We start from the raw sequence: 14,476 nt of genomic DNA, 5'->3' as shown, positions 1-14,476 counted from the left end.
CTCTCTCTCTCTCTCTCTCTCTCTCTGTCTCTCTCTCTCTCTCTCTCTCTCTCTCTCTCTCTCTCTCTCTCTCTCTCTCTCTCTCTCTCTCTCTCTCTCTCTCTCTCTCTCTCTCTCTCTCTCTCTCTCAACTTCACCCTTCTTCCTTTCCCATTCCCTCACCTCCCTCCCTCACTTCCTTTCCTCTCTCCCTCCCTCCCCCCTCCCCCCTCCCCCCCTTTATATAACATTCCGCGAGTGTAGTCAACCTCTCAATCCCAATTTTATCCTTCAACTGCCACATTCACTTGGGTACGACGCACTGCTGCCTCCAAGGATTGATAGTCTAATTGAATGTTTGACTGTTGGGCTGTCTGCCCCCCCCTCCCCCCCCACACAGATCGTGATGTCACAATTTCCTAGTGCCAGGTGCAGATGTGTGCTGCTGTGATGTGTGGTGCTGTGATGTGTGGTGCCGTGATGTGTGGTGCTGTGATGATGTGTGCTGCTGTGATGATGTGTGCTGCTGTGATGATGTGTGCTGCTGTGATGTGTGGTGCTGTGATGTGTGCTGCTGTGATGATGTGTGCTGCTGTGATGATGTGTGCTGCTGTGATGATGTGTGCTGCTGTGATGATGTGTGCTGCTGTGATGATGTGTGCTGCTGTGATGTGTGGTGCTGTGATGTGTGCTGCTGTGATGATGTGTGCTGCTGTGATGATGTGTGCTGCTGTGATGATGTGTGCTGCTGTGATGTGTGGTGCTGTGATGTGTGCTGCTGTGATGTGTGCTGCTGTGATGATGTGTGCTGCTGTGATGTGTGCTGCTGTGATGTGTGCTGCTGTGATGATGTGTGCTGCTGTGATGATGTGTGCTGCTGTGATGTGTGGTGCTGTGATGTGTGCTGCTGTGATGTGTGCTGCTGTGATGATGTGTGCTGCTGTGATGATGTGTGCTGCTGTGATGTGTGCTGCTGTGATGTGTGCTGCTGTGATGATGTGTGCTGCTGTGATGTGTGGTGCTGTGATGATGTGTGCTGCTGTGATGATGTGTGCTGCTGTGATGATGTGTGGTGCTGTGATGTGTGCTGCTGTGATGATGTGTGCTGCTGTGATGATGTGTGCTGCTGTGATGTGTGCTGCTGTGATGTGTGCTGCTGTGATGTGTGCTGCTGTGATGTGTGCTGCTGTGATGATGTGTGCTGCTGTGATGATGTGTGCTGCTGTGATGTGTGCTGCTGTGATGTGTGCTGCTGTGATGATGTGTGCTGCTGTGATGTGTGCTGCTGTGATGTGTGCTGCTGTGATGATGTGTGCTGCTGTGATGTGTGCTGCTGTGATGATGTGTGCTGCTGTGATGTGTGCTGCTGTGATGTGTGCTGCTGTGATGATGTGTGCTGCTGTGATGTGTGCTGCTGTGATGATGTGTGCTGCTGTGATGAGATGTACGTCTTTCTTATTATTTATTATGCCTAAGCAATTTGGCTTCCGTGATCCCAAGAATACGAGCAACACACACACACACACACACACACACGTCTTAGAGTATGCCGCGCCATCATGGAACCCCCACCTGAAGAAACACATAAAGAAACTGGAGAAGGTTCAGAGGTTTGCGACGAGGCTTGTCCCAGAGCTACGAGGGATGGGATATGAAGAGCGGCTGAAGGAACTGAACCTTACGACACTAGAGAAAAGAAGGGAGAGAGGAGATATGATAGGGACATATAAAATACTCAGGGGAATTGACAAAGTGGAAATAGATCAAATGTTCACACGTAATAATAACAGAACGAGGGGACATGGGTGGAAACTGGAAACTCAGATGAGTCACAGAGATGTTAGGAAGTTTTCTTTTAGCGTGAGAGTAGTAGAAAAATGGAATGCACTTGGGGAACAGGTTGTGAAAGCAAATACTATTCATACTTTTAAAACTAGGTATGATAGGGAAATGGGACAGGAGTCATTGCTGTAAACAACCGATAGCTAGAAAGGCGGGATCCAAGAGTCAATGCTCGATCCTGCAAGCACATATAGGTGAGTACATATAGGTGAGTACACACACACACACACGTAAACACACAAAAAGTTACTTTTGCTTTGCTAAGCAGCAAAACAAAAAGACACGGAGAAAGTATAGAAATAACATGACTCTTGAAAGCAGAGAAAGATACCAGGGTGCCAGGAATGAATATGTCAGGGTGAGAAGAGAGACAGAAGGGCAATATGAAAATGACATCGCAAGCAAGGCAAAGACTCAACCTAAATTGCTGCATAGCCACATTAGGAGAAAAACAACAGTAAAGGATCAGGTAATGATATATGAGAATAGGGGCAGAAGGATTCACTACAAGTGACAAAGAAGTGTGCTAGGAACTGAATAAGAAATTCAAGGAGGTCTTCACATTAGAGCAGAGGGGAAGTTCCAAAGATAAGAGAGGGAATAATTAACCAGGAACCACTAGAAGAGTTTGGGATTACCAGCAGGGAAGTAACGAAGTGTTTACTAGAGTTGGATGTGACAAAGGCTATAGGCCCTGACGGAATCTCCCCTTAGATCCTAAAGGAAGGAGCAGAAGCACTGTGCCTACCACTCTCCAAAATGTATAACAAATCACTGGTAACAGGGGAACTGCCAAAAATTTGGAAATCGGCTAATGTAGTCCCAATATACAAGAAGGGGGATAGACAGGAGGCACTGAACTACAGGCCAGTGTCCCTAACTTGTATACCATGCAAGCTGATGGAGCTGATTCCCCTAGCTATTTTCTGCGAAAATAGCTAGGGGAATATCTGGAGCAATGGAACTTTGTAGCACAGCATCGACATGGGTTCAGGGATGGCAGGTCCTGCCTCACAGGATTAATTGAATTCTACGACCAGGCAACAAAATTCAAGCAAGAAAGAGAGGGGTGGGCAGACTGCATATTTTTGGATTGCCAGAAAGCCTTTGGCACAGTACCACACAAGAGGCTAGTGTAACAGCTGGAGATGCAGGCAGGAATGAAAGGGAAGGTACTCCGCTGGATAAGGGAGTACCTAAGCAACAGAAGACAGCGAGTCACTGTGAGGGGTGAGGACTCAGATTGGCGAGACGTCACCAGTGGAGTCCCGCAGGGGTCAGTTCTTGGACCTATAGTGTTTCTGATATATGTAAATGATCTACCAGATGGTATAGAATCGTTCCTTTTATTGTTTGTTGATGATGCAAAAATTATGAGGAGGACTGAAACAGAGGAAGATAGAATGAGGCTACAAGATGACCTAGATGGACTATATGAATTGTCCAACAAATGGCTACTAAAGTTCAACTCGAGTAAATGTAAGGTAATGAAAATAGGCGGTGGAAACAGGAGGCCAAACACAGGATACAGAATGGGAGATGAATTGCGTAATGAAACGGACAGAGAGAAAGATCTAGGAGTTGATATCACACCAAACCTGTCTCCTGAAGCCCACATAAAAAGAATAAGATCGGCATATGCGAGGCTGGCTAACATCAGTACAGCTTTCAGGAACCTGTGTAAGGAATCATTCAGAACCTTGTACACAGCATATGTAGGACCAATCCTGGATTATGCGGCCCCAGCATGGAGCCTGTACTTTGTCAAGCACAAGACAAAGCTGGAAAAAGTTCAGAGGTATGCCACTATGCTAGTCCCAGAAATAAGAGGCATGAATTACGAGGAAAGACTGCGTGAAAAGCACGACACTGGAAGACAGAAGAGTAAGGGGAGACATGATCACTACCTACAAAATTCTCAAAGGAATTGACAGGGTAGATAAAGATAAATTGTTTAACACGGGTGGTAAGCGAACAAGGGGACACAGGTGGAGACTGAGTACCCACATGAGCCACAGAGACGTTAGAAAGAACTTTTTCAGTGTCAGAGTAGTTAACAGGTGGAATGCATTAGGCAGTGATGTGGTGGAGACTGACTCCATACACAGTTTCAAATGTAGATATGATAGAGCCCAGTAGGCTCAGGAATCTGTACACCAGTTGATTGACGGTTGAGAGGCGGGACCAAAGAGCCAAAGCTCAACCCCCGCAGTGGACAGCGCTGAGTGGTGGCTGAGTGGACAGCACTCTAGACTCGTGGACCTAAGGACCGGGGTTCATTCCCCGGCGCCGGCGGAAAAACAGTTGGGCAGAGTTTCCCTCACCTGACGCCCCTGTTACCTAACAGTAAATAGGTACCTGGGAGTTGGACAGCTGCTGCGGGCTGCTTCCTCTGTGTGTGTGTGTACTCACCTAATTGTGCTTGCGGGGGTTGAGCTCTGGCTCTGTGTGTGTGTGTGTGTGTGTGTGTGTGTGTGTGTGTGTGTGTGTGTGTGTGTGTGTGTGTGTGTGTGTGTGTACTCACCTAGTTGTACTCACCTAGTTGTGTTTGCTGGGGTTGAGCTCTGGCTCTTTGGTCCCGCCTCTCAACCGTCAATCAACAGGTGTACAGATTCCTGAGCCTATCGGGCTCTGTCATATCTACACTTGAAACTGTGTATGGAGTCAGCCTCCACCACATCACCCCCTAATGTGTGTGTGTGTGTGTGTGTGTGTGTGTGTGTGTGTGTGTGTGTGTGTGTGTGTGTGTGTGTGTGTGTGTGTGTGTGTGTGTGTGTGTGTGTGTGTAAAAAAGTTAGTAGTTAGTAACAGTTGATCGATTGACAGTTGAGAGGCGGGCCGAAAGAGCAGAGCTCAACCCCCGCAAGCACAAGTAGGTGAACACAGCTAGGAGGTATTATGAGGACCGTCACATCACTTTCAGTTCCCGACTAGACCACTGGCCGCTACTGCCTCCCTGGCCATGGCAGCCCAGACTTCTCAAACCCAACCAATACAGAGAACATCTAGTCCACGGAACACCTTATTTCCACAGACGCCTGCGGGCTTTAAACCGGGCATGGAGAGTAGAACTCTCGAAATCGACTACAGGTAAGCAGCCCTTCTCTAGTTACTCTCTCTTTCTCCCCTCCCCTCACCCCTCTCCCTTCTCTCCCTCCCCTCACCCGTCCCTCCCACCCATACACTCACACCTCTCCCGTCCACAGGGGCCCGAACCCAGCACTGCCGTGTGGTAGCGAGAATGGATGGCTTGTGTGTGTATGGTCCACAAGTGAACTAATGTTTCAGAAAACGGCTGACCATCCTTTATGGAGCGGACTGTTGGCTGCCCCGGTGGTGTGGTGGTGTGACGGTGGTGGTGTGGTGTGACGGTGGTGGTGTGGTGTGACGGTGGTGGTGTGGTGTGACGGTGGTGGTGTGGTGTGAAGGTGGTGGTGGTGGTGTGGTGGGACGGTGGTGTGGTGGTGTGACGGTGGTGGTGGTGTGGTGTGACGGTGGTGGTGTGGTGTGACGGTGGTGTGGTGGTGTGACGGTGGTGGTGTGTGACGGTGGTGGTGTGTGACGGTGGTGGTGTGGTGTGACGGTGGTGGTGTGGTGTGACGGTGGTGGTGTGGTGTGACGGTGGTGGTGTGTGACGGTGGTGGTGTGGTGTGACGGTGGTGGTGTGGTGTGACGGTGGTGGTGTGGTGTGACGGTGGTGGTGTGGTGTGACGGTGTGGTGTGACGGTGGTGGTGTGGTGTGACGGTGTGGTGTGACGGTGGTGGTGTGGTGTGACGGTGGTGGTGTGGTGTGACGGTGGTGGTGTGGTGTGACGGTGTGGTGTGACGGTGGTGGTGTGGTGTGACGGTGTGGTGTGACGGTGGTGGTGATATGTGACAGTGGCGGTGTGACGGTGGTGCTGTGTGACGGTGGTGGTGTGGTACAAGTACTCATCTATCCATATATGTATCCATTCATTCATCCATCTATCTATTCATCCACCAATCCATCTGTCTATCTATCCACCTATACATCTGTCCATCCACCTATCCATCTATCTCTCCACCTACTCATCTTCCTATCCATCTATCTATCCATTGGCTTATACATAGATCTATCCATCAATCTATCCCCTCTATCCTTCCATCTATCTATCCGTGTATCTTCTCTCTACCTCTCTGTCTGCTTCCCACTGTCTCTGAGACAGACAGACACTCATTCTCGCTTAGAGTATAGATGGAGTTGTCTAATGTGTATTCACCCTTGTTGTACTTGCGAAGGTTGAGCTTTGGCTCTTTGGTCCCGCCTCTCAACCGTCAATCAACTGGTGTACAGATTCCTGAGCCTACTGGGCTCTATCATATCAACATTTGAAACTGTGTATGGAGTCAGCCTCCACCACATCACTTCCGCCAGTTTAGTGGCAGCAGCAGCACATCACAGCAGCTTAAGTGGTGTGGAATGATAACACCAAAAAAAATAGTTGCCCTCTTACTCTGATGGAAGACTGTGGTTCGGGAAACCTTTGAAGCTGTGAAAGAATGGTTTGTTGTTTGTGTAATGGATGTATGGGACAAGTATCGTCAGTAGGACATTTCTGTTAATTTTCCTGAGGTCAGTGAATAATGGTGCATAATACTATAAGGAATTTTTGTTTTTTAAGCGTTTTTGAAAATATTGAAGATGTAGTTGGCGGGGAGTGGTAAAAATCGTGTGGCCAATAATTGGGGTGTGAATGTGGCCCTGGCACGCTGGTCCCTGCTGAATTGTGGCGACCCTGGCCAGCCTGGTTGATGCCTGGTTGATGGGGTTCTGGGAGTTGTTCTACTCCCCAGCTCTCAAGGTCAAGCTTGACTTGTGAGAATTTGGTCCACTAGGCTGTTGCTTGGAGCGGCCCGCAGGCCCACATACCCACCACAGCCCGGTTGGTTCTGCACTCCTTGGAGGAAACAATCTAGTTTCCTCATGAAAATAACCAGGCTATGTTCCTCCCGTACCCCAGGCCATTCCCTCTGCCAAGTTGGGTCAACCTAGCCCCAAAGTGTATGGCCTTGACCTTTGAACATCTCCCAGTGCTAGACCACAACCACACACACCCTCACTACCAGACAACAACCACAACCCGCCCCATTACCACACAACTACCAACCACACCCGGAGGACAATTACACCCTTCCCTCTACCAGCCAACAACCACATCCCCCCTCCTGACAGCAGAAGCAACAGGGTCCACCACCAGCAGACAACCACTATTCCCCTCCTTCCCCTTCCCAGTGATGGACGGGGGGAAGTGGGGCGCGACTGTTCAGTTTTTCCGCCTGTCTGACCCGCCGTTTATTACGGGGCGAGGCAGACCCCTGGCGCTGGTCTCCTACCCTGCCGCCAGGGCACGCCGGCCTTGACTAGCGGCGGGGCAGGGGTGAGGGGGGCGGGGCAGGGGAGAGGGGGGGCAGGGGTGAGGAGGGCAGGGGTGAGGGGGGGCAGGGGTGAGGGGGGGATAAAAAAGGGGGGAGAGGGGGAGGGAGGGAAACAAGGGAAGGGGGATTTCACTGGGAGAAAAAGCAGGATAGACTATTGGAGGACTGAATGTAGTCGATACGTGGGAGGTTATTGTAATATTACTGTTGTAACCACCAACACAAGTCTACAACACCACCGCAACAACACTATACCACAACAACACCACCACCGCACCATCACTACACCACCACAACATCATACCACCACCACAACACCACCACAACTTCCACAACACCTAAACCCCCCCCACACCACTACCACAACATCATAACACCACCAGTGTCACTGGCTGGTCCAGGGGGGACAGTGTCTCTGGCTGGTCCAGGGGGGACAGTGTCTCTGGCTGGTCCAGGGGGGACAGTGTCACTGGCTGGTCCAGGGGGACAGTGTCTCTGGCTGGTCCAGGGGGGACAGTGTCACTGGCTGGTCCAGGGGGACAGTGTCTCTGGCTGGTCCAGGGGGGACAGTGTCTCTGGCTGGTCCAGGGGGACAGTGTCACTGGCTGGTCCAGGGGGGACAGTGTCACTGGCTTGTCCAGGGGGGACAGTGTCTCTGGCTGGTCCAGGGGGGACAGTGTCACTGGCTGGTCCAGGGGACAGTGTCACTGGCTGGTCCAGGGGACAGTGTCACTGGCTGGTCCAGGGGACAGTGTCTCTGGCTGGTCCAGGGGGACAGTGTCACTGGCTGGTCCAGGGGGACAGTGTCTCTGGCTGGTCCAGGGGGACAGTGTCTCTGGCTGGTCCAGGGGACAGTGTCTCTGGCTGGTCCAGGGGGACAGTGTCACTGGCTGGTCCAGGGGGACAGTGTCTCTGGCTGGTCCAGGGGGACAGTGTCTCTGGCTGGTCCAGGGGGACAGTGTCTCTGGCTGGTCCAGGGGACAGTGTCACTGGCTGGTCCAGGGGGACAGTGTCTCTGGCTTGTCCAGGGGGACAGTGTCACTGGCTGGTCCAGGGGGACAGTGTCACTGGCTGGTCCAGGGGGACAGTGTCTCTGGCTGGTCCAGGGGGGACAGTGTCACTGGCTGGTCCAGGGGACAGTGTCACTGGCTGGTCCAGGGGGACAGTGTCTCTGGCTGGTCCAGGGGGACAGTGTCACTGGCTGGTCCAGGGGGACAGTGTCACTGGCTGGTCCAGGGGGACAGTGTCTCTGGCTGGTCCAGGGGGGACAGTGTCACTGGCTGGTCCAGGGGACAGTGTCACTGGCTGGTCCAGGGGGACAGTGTCTCTGGCTGGTCCAGGGGGACAGTGTCACTGGCTGGTCCAGGGGGACAGTGTCACTGGCTGGTCCAGGGGGACAGTGTCTCTGGCTGGTCCAGGGGGGACAGTGTCACTGGCTGGTCCAGGGGGACAGTGTCTCTGGCTGGTCCAGGGGGGACAGTGTCTCTGGCTGGTCCAGGGGGACAGTGTCTATGGCTGGTCCAGGGGACAGTGTCACTGGCTGGTCCAGGGGACAGTGTCACTGGCTGGTCCAGGAGGACAGTGTCACTGGCTGGTCCAGGGGTCAGTATCACTGGCTGGTCCAGGGGGACAGTGTCACTGGCTGGTCCTGGGGGACAGTGTCGCTGGCTGATCCAGGAGGACAGTGTCACTGGCTGGTCCAGGGGGACAGTGTCTCTGGCTGGTCCAGGGGGGACAGTGTCTCTGGCTGGTCCAGGGGGACAGTGTCACTGGCTGGTCCAGGGGGACAGTGCCCCCCAGCTCGTAATCTCAACTCCCGTGAGACTCTTCCATAGACATCTCACGGCACCGAATTTTTTTTTATCTCTTCCATTATTTGCGAAAAAACAAATCTGACTTTGGCGGTCCTCCGTCCGTTGGGGTCACGCCGACGACCCCCAGTGGCGCGCTGTTCGTCACACTCGTATCTGATTGGTCAAGTAAATATCCTCATTGTCGCTGATTGGCACCAGGAATCCCCTCATTGTCGCTGATTGGTCAAATGAATTCGCATCGTTGCTCTTGATTGGTAGCGTGTTGACCGACATTTGCGTCTCGTCTGTCAAAACTTGGCCCCGGGCGCCACTCACGAGACTCTCGGATTTCTGCTCTGCCCAGATTTATCGCAGAAATAATAAAGATATATATATATATATATATTGTATTGTATGTATATACTTTGAAAAAATACCAAAAGTATTTTGCCAAAAATACTTTGAAGAAGTTGTTTTCGAATTCGTTGTAGAGATGTGTATGTGGAAAGGTTGGCAACACTGGCCGACTGTCCACTAGCTATGGGAACCAAATGAGCCGCTTGACGTGCCTCTCATAACAATGGTGCCTCCTCTTGTGTAAATGGTCTCTCCTTGATTATCTTGGTGGCTCTCTCTCTCTCTCTCTGTCTCTGTCTCTCTCTCTCTCTCTCTCACTCTGTGTCTCTCTCTCTCTCTCTCTCTCTCTCTCTCTCTCTCTCTCTGTCTCTCTCTGCCTCTCTCTGTCTCTCTCTGTCTCTCTCTGTCTCTGCCTCTCTCTCTGTCTCTGTCTCTCTGTCTCTCTCTCTCTCTCTCTCTCTCTCTCTCTCTCTCTCTCTCTCTCTCTCTCTCTCTCTCTCTCTCTCTGTCTCTCTCTGTCTCTCTCTGACTCTCTCTGTCTCTCTCTCTCTCTGTCTGTCTCTCTCTCTCTCTCTCTGTCTCTGTCTATGTCTCTCTCTGTCTCTCTCTCTGTCTGTCTGTCTCTCTCTCTCTCTCTCTCTCTCTCTCTCTCTCTCTCTCTCTCTCTCTCTCTCTCTCTCTCTCTCTCTGTCTCTCTCTGTCTCTCTCTCTCTCTCTCTCTCTCTCTCTCTCTCTCTCTCTCTCTCTCTCTCTCTCTCTCTCTCTCTCTCTCTCTCTCTCTCTCTCTCTCTCTCTGTCTCTCTCTGTCTCTCTCTGTCTCTGCCTCTCTCTCTGCCTCTCTCTCTCTCATTCTCTCTCTCTCTCTCTCTCTCTCTCTCTCTCTCTCTGGGGTCAGTGAGTGAGTGGTGATGATGCACGAAAGGAGTATACCTTGAGTTGGTTTCGGGGCATAGCGTTCCCGCGGCCCGGTCGTCGACCAGGTCTCCTGGTTGCTTGACTGGTCAACCAAGGTGTTGGACGCTGCAGCTCGCAGCCTGACGTATGAGTCACAGCCTGGTTGATCAGGTATACATTAGAGGTGCTTGTCAAGTTCTCTCTTGAACACTGTGAGGGGTCGGCCAGTTATGCCCCTTATGTGTAGTGGAAGCGTGTTGAACAGTCTCGGACCTCTGATGTTGATAGAGTTCTCTCTCAGAGTACCTGTTGCACCTCTGCTCTTCCCAGGGGATATCCTGCCATGCCTCCTGGTCTCATGTATTCATTTAGTTGTATTCGGGTAGTTGTGCTTGCGGGGGTTGAGCTCTACTCTTTCGGCCCGCCTCTCTACTGTCAGTCAATCAACTGTAACTAACTACTATTTTTTTCCCCACACACACACACACCCGGGAAGCAGCCCGTAGCAGCTGTCTAGCTCCCAGGTACCTATTTACTGCTAGGTAACAGGGACATCAGGGTGAAAGAAAATCTCTCTGAAAATCTGTTCCTCGCCGGCACCGGGAATCGAACCCGGGCCACAGGATTACGAGTCCAGCGCGCTTTCCACTCAGATACCTGCGCCACTATGTTGTGTAATTTCTGTGTGCAGGTTTGGGACCATCCCCTCTACTCTTTTCCACTTGTCAATTATTATGTACCTCTCCCGCCTGCGCTCAAGAGAATACAGATTTAGGCTCTTTAGTCGGTCCCAATAGTTTAGATGTTTTACTGAGTGGATTCTAGCAGTAAAGGATCTCTGCACGCTCTCCAGGTCAGCAATTTCTCCAGCTTTGAAAGGGGCTGTCATTGTGCAGCAGTACTCCACTCTAGAGAGTACAAGCGTCTTGAAAAGTATCATCATCTGTATAGCATCTCTAGTGTGAAAAGTTCTTGTTATCCAACCTGTCATTTTTCTCGCAAGTGTGACGGCTACTTTATTGTGTTCTTTAAAGGTAAGGTCTTCCGACATGAGTACACCCAGATCCTTTACATTGCTTTTTAGTTCAATGTTATGATTTGACTGCGTTTTGTGAGTGATTCCGGTTTGTGTATTTTAATTTTCTTCCGTAGCGCATGAGCTGGAACTTATCTTCATTAAATACCATATTATTTTCTGTAGCCCATTGAAAGACCTGATTTACATCTGATTGGAGGTTTGCTATGTTCTCTATGTTGTCTACTCTCATAAAAATCCTAGTGTCATCTGCGAAGGATGATACAGAATATTTTCTTTTCATGGATATTCCTGCGCGGGCCCTAAGCCTCTGGCTGGCCCACTAAGTGTTGCTTAGTGTTCTGTTTTACTTGAGCGGAGTATGAGTATTTATGACTCGTATGGTCGCTTCAGTAAGATTTTGTCCCATGTGTTTAACAACTTCTTCTGCTCTGTTTAATTTAAGTTGATATCTTATTGGGTTTGTAACTCTGCTCTGTGTTAGATAATGTTCCAGTGGTCTGTTGTGGCTGTAACTGTGCACTGTGTTAGGTAATGTTCCAGTGGTCTGTTGTGGCTGTAACTCTGCTCTGTGTTAGATAATGTTCCAGTGGTCTGTTGTGCCTGTAACTGTGCACTGTGTTAGATAATGTTCCAGTGGTCTGTTGGGCATTTCTCCACAGTGCTGACATTTCCTCTCATCTTCCGGAACCTGTAAGCCTATTTCCCATGCACATGGGTATCCAAGCCTGATGCGATGTAAGTGTACTTCTGTTGCTCTACTGCTCCCTTTCATCAAACTAAGTGGTTCGTAGTTGGTTGAATTCTTGACCCAACCCACAGATCCTGATATTGCAACTGCTGTGTTGTGGTCATTGTACATCTTTTGCATTGCTCTGTTTCTAATTACTTTCTTAATCTGTGATAGACTCTGTGGTATGTAAATGTCTACATTTCTTCTCTTAGTTGCAAGTTTTGCAGCTTCGTCTGTAATGTCATTTCCTCTTATTCCCCCAGGACTTGGCACCCAGTTGATAAGTACCCGACGGCCTACAGTGCTATAGATTGTGTCCTTCTCTATGTCCAATATGAGGATGAGAAAAAGTACTGGAGCAAGCACAGTACCCTGAGGGACTGAGCTCTTCACGGTTGATGGGCTGGATTTTGTTTTGTTGACTATTACACTTTGAGTTCTGTTAGCCAGGAAATTGTAGATCCATCTGCCTATGGTCACGTTTGTCGAATTATTTTGCGAAATCTGTGTAGAGTACATCAGCGTTTTATTTGCCTTCCATGGCATCTAGTGCCATGTCATAGTGGTCCAGCAACTGTGATAGACAAGAGCGCCCTGTTCTGAAACCATGTTGTCCGGGGTTATGGAGATGCTGTGATTCCATTTGTGTTGTGATCTTCTTCTTCTTCTAAGAATACTTCTTAGCATTCTCTCGAGATTTTTATGATGTGCAATGTTAGTGCTATGGGTCTGTAATTTTTTGCCTCTGCCTTATTTCCTCTTTTTATGGAGTGGTGCTATCTCTGCTGTTTTTAGTATATCAGGGATAACGCCAGTATCTAGGCTTTGTCTCCACAGAATGTGGAGGGCCTGCGATAGTGGTTTTTTTTACAGTTCTTGATGAATATGGAATTCCAAGAATCAGAGCCTGGTGCAGAGTGCATTGGCATACTGTCTATGGCTTCTTCAAAATCCAGTGGGGATAGGGTGATATCTGATTAATGATTTGATTATTGGCATCACATCCATAAAAAAATAATTTGGGTTATCAATCTTTAGTGTGTTTAGTGACTCGCTGAAAACAGAGTCGTACTGCTTCCTCACTATTTCGTCCATTTCTTTGTTATCATCTGTGAAAGTTCCATCTCTCTGTCGCAGCGGTAGGATACTAGGTGGAGATTTTTTTTTTTATCTTGATTTGGCATAGGAGAAAAAATATTTTGGATTTCTTCCTTTTTCACTGATGGCCTTTTGCTGTCTTTGTCTCTTGGATTTTATATGATTCTTGGAGCTTTAGTTCAAACGTTTCTATTTCTCTACCTAACCTTCTTCGTCGTTCTTGAGAAAGGGTGCGACTCTCAAATTTTAATTTTTTTTTTAAATTTTGCCCCGAGGGGCGAGTTTATTGGGCAGCGCCACTCATCTTATGAGTGGACATACCGCCATAGCAGCATGTACAACACTTCCCAATAGGAAGAAAACCCACTGGGTTGTTCATCCTGTCACTTGTACCCAGACACAGCTTGGACTTGCTTAACTGTCTCAAGTGAACAGCTCCTCAAACAAGAAGATTAACATCTATCAACCCTTAAAAGCTTACGTTATCTTGCGGGTGCAAAATGGGGAAATCTTTTAAGAATAGTATCCATATTTGACAAATAGTGTTTTCCTAACTCAAACAATGTGGGGTTTATTATTCTACAGTTATTCCTAATGTCTCTCAGGTGTTCACATTCACGTAGATAGTGGTCAAGGCGGTGTTCATGCGACGCTCAAGTTGTTCCATGATTCGTTTTCTTCGCCTATATAGGGAACGACGTTCCCGTTGCAGTCTGCATCTCTTCCTCTTTTTTCTTAGGGGGTATGCGGTTTGAACATATTTCTAGAGCTACTGAGTTGATATTTTCCAGGCCTTGTTTCAGGTTTGCATTTCCTAGCTGTTCTTCCCAGTTTATTTATGTGAAGTCTTGGTTTATTTGCTCCCAGTTAATCTGTTTATTTTTAAAATTGAATTTGCTGAATTCTCCTCCCCTGGGACTCGGGACTGGTTGTGCAGGTCTACTCCCCATGCTTGTTAGAACTTCAGTTAGGTTGTCATCTGAGTAACGGGTATTTGTAATAATTATTTTCCTGATCAGTTCATCATTATTAGTGAAAATGAGGTCCAACGTGTTCTCTTTTCTAGTTGGTTCTACTATTTGCTGGCTTAAAGCAAACCTATCGCACATCCGTAGCAGGTCATTTGCATGTGCCTGTTCATTTAGGCCACTTCCTGGTATTCTTTCTGGTATAACTGTATTAGCCAGGTGCTTCCATTTCAGGAGCCGTAGGTTGAAGTCCCCAAGCAGAAGATGTTTGAGGCTGGATTTGTGAGGTTTTCCAAGCAGTGCTCTATTTTCATTAGTTGGTCTTTAAACTGCTGAGGGTTTGCCTCCGGTGACTTATACACAAGGACAATAACTACAT

The 14,476-nt window shown here is 49.2% G+C and overlaps 1 protein-coding gene across 1 annotated transcript; it reads right to left on the bottom strand.

Moving 5' to 3' along the window:
- Window positions 1-388: 388 nt before the first annotated feature.
- LOC138350111 (myb-like protein Q) lies at window positions 389-9,242 on the bottom strand. Its single transcript, XM_069300408.1, has 2 exons — window positions 9,180-9,242; window positions 389-1,411 (listed from the first exon to the last, which is right to left on the bottom strand). Exons 1-2 carry the CDS (start codon window positions 9,240-9,242, stop codon window positions 389-391), a joined length of 1,086 nt encoding a protein of 361 aa, XP_069156509.1.
- Between the last annotated feature and the right edge of the window lie 5,234 nt (window positions 9,243-14,476).

This window comes from Procambarus clarkii, chromosome 44 (assembly GCF_040958095.1).
Source record: "Procambarus clarkii isolate CNS0578487 chromosome 44, FALCON_Pclarkii_2.0, whole genome shotgun sequence".
Lineage (NCBI taxonomy): Eukaryota > Metazoa > Arthropoda > Malacostraca > Decapoda > Cambaridae > Procambarus > Procambarus clarkii.
Note: the sequence above shows the minus strand (reverse complement) of the source record. Positions and strands in the feature narration are given on the sequence as shown.

What these genes read in the sequence shown, in the direction of transcription:
- LOC138350111 (XM_069300408.1), bottom strand. Translation starts at nt 9,242, where the DNA reads ATGAGGGGATTCCTGGTGCCAATCAGCGACAATGAGGATATTTACTTG. An exon ending in ACTTGACCAATCAGATACGA is followed by an intron (nt 1,412 to 9,179) that starts GTGTGACGAACA and finishes ATCTCATCACAG; the next exon opens with CAGCACACATCATCACAGCA.